We start from the raw sequence: 1,508 nt of genomic DNA, 5'->3' as shown, positions 1-1,508 counted from the left end.
TCCTTCACTTCCAACTCATCATCATCATCATCATTGTCACCACCACCACCGCCGCCGCCACCACACAACTACCATCACCACCACCACCACCACCTCCGTCATGGCCGCTGCCGTCACTACCACCACCACTACCACCACCACCACCACCACTGCCACCACCAATACAATGACCTCTAACACTCCTCTGTTCACTACTTGACACTCCCCTCCAACCTTTACCACCACCATCACCACTACAACATTGTGTGTGTGTGTGTACTGCTTCTTTTTTTCTCCCCCCCCTCCTCTGCAATCCATTGTCATTCAGTTCAGAGAAGTTCCAACTGGCTGGACACACATTTCAAGTGTTGTTGCTGTTCTTCTTCTTGTTGTGCACGACTTGGATTTTTGGTAGGAATTGAAAATGGTAAGTAATCGCTTTGTGTGGGACTTTGTGCACGTGTGTGTCTATAGAAATGTATGCACATGTATATCTATATCTATTCTATATCTATCTATCTATCTCTCCACCTATCTATCTGTCTGTCTGTCTATCTGTCCATCTGTCTGTCTGTCTGCCTCTCTCTCTTTCTATCTCTCTCTTTTCTCTCTCTCTCTCTCTCTCTCTCTATATATATATATATATGTGTGTGTGTGTTTGACCTTAACCAGTTGATCATGTCCCTTGGTGGCTGACGATATGTGCATCTATGATCATGAGCAGAAGTAGTGGGGGAGCATCTTAGCCATGTGTCGAGAGGAATTCTTTGGGGTTTGGATAATTTACCTTTGGAAACATGGGTGTTTTGTCCAATATCCTTAACACAACCCTTATCCAGGGACCTTTTGAGTGGGACCGGCTACTCAACCTGAAGAAAATTCCAGCTGGGCCCCACCTGCAAGGTCATGCACTGTTAATCTTGATATAAGATCACCATATCATGCACATATTGTTGTGTTGCATGTGCCCGGTGTACCCTTTCCAGAAAGATAGTCATGATGGGTATATTGGGCTTTGTATATTCATGCACTGCTCTCTCACTCAATATGATGTTCAATATTTTAAATCTGGGTTTGACCTTGTCTTACCTGGTTTTGGGCATTCTCCTTCCTCAAGCTAACCCTCCCAATCTCCTCCTCCACCTATCCCCACCACATTTTCTTTGGTCGAACTCACATTCGCGGTTCATTCACTTTAAATTGATTTGACCCTAATGATACATTCCCAGCTTTTAGGTCACTTTAAACAGAACCCTTGATTCAATAACGCTGTGTATAAACTCTATATTTGGAATGACCAATTTCAAAGACTGTTGGATTTTACTCATAGGGTATTGGAATCTTATATGTATTCCATTCTGCCTAAACAATGGATTTACAACTACAATATCCCTACATTCACTCTCTATTTCCTATCTTATCTAAACTAACTATTGCTTAATCATCCTCTCACACCATCTCTGATGAAGGAATATAATAAACATCCTGGGAACAGCTGTAAGACATCCTATTTATAAATGTTCTATATT

General features: G+C 42.2%; 1 protein-coding gene across 1 annotated transcript in view; it reads left to right on the top strand.

The window, feature by feature from the left end:
* Nucleotides 1-309: 309 nt before the first annotated feature.
* LOC106870278 (cell division control protein 42 homolog) overlaps nt 310-1,508 on the top strand; it is a 45,847-nt gene continuing 44,648 nt past the window's right edge. Inside the window, exon 1 of the mRNA XM_014916297.2 lies at nt 310-406. Within this exon, the coding sequence (XP_014771783.1) occupies nt 404-406 (3 nt within the window). The 5' untranslated portion in view covers nt 310-403. The remainder of the gene's footprint in view (nt 407-1,508) is intronic.

This window comes from Octopus bimaculoides, chromosome 25 (assembly GCF_001194135.2).
Source record: "Octopus bimaculoides isolate UCB-OBI-ISO-001 chromosome 25, ASM119413v2, whole genome shotgun sequence".
Taxonomy (NCBI): Eukaryota; Metazoa; Mollusca; class Cephalopoda; order Octopoda; family Octopodidae; genus Octopus; species Octopus bimaculoides.
The sequence above is the reverse complement of the archived record's forward strand: the minus strand, read 5'-3'. Positions and strand labels throughout refer to the sequence as shown.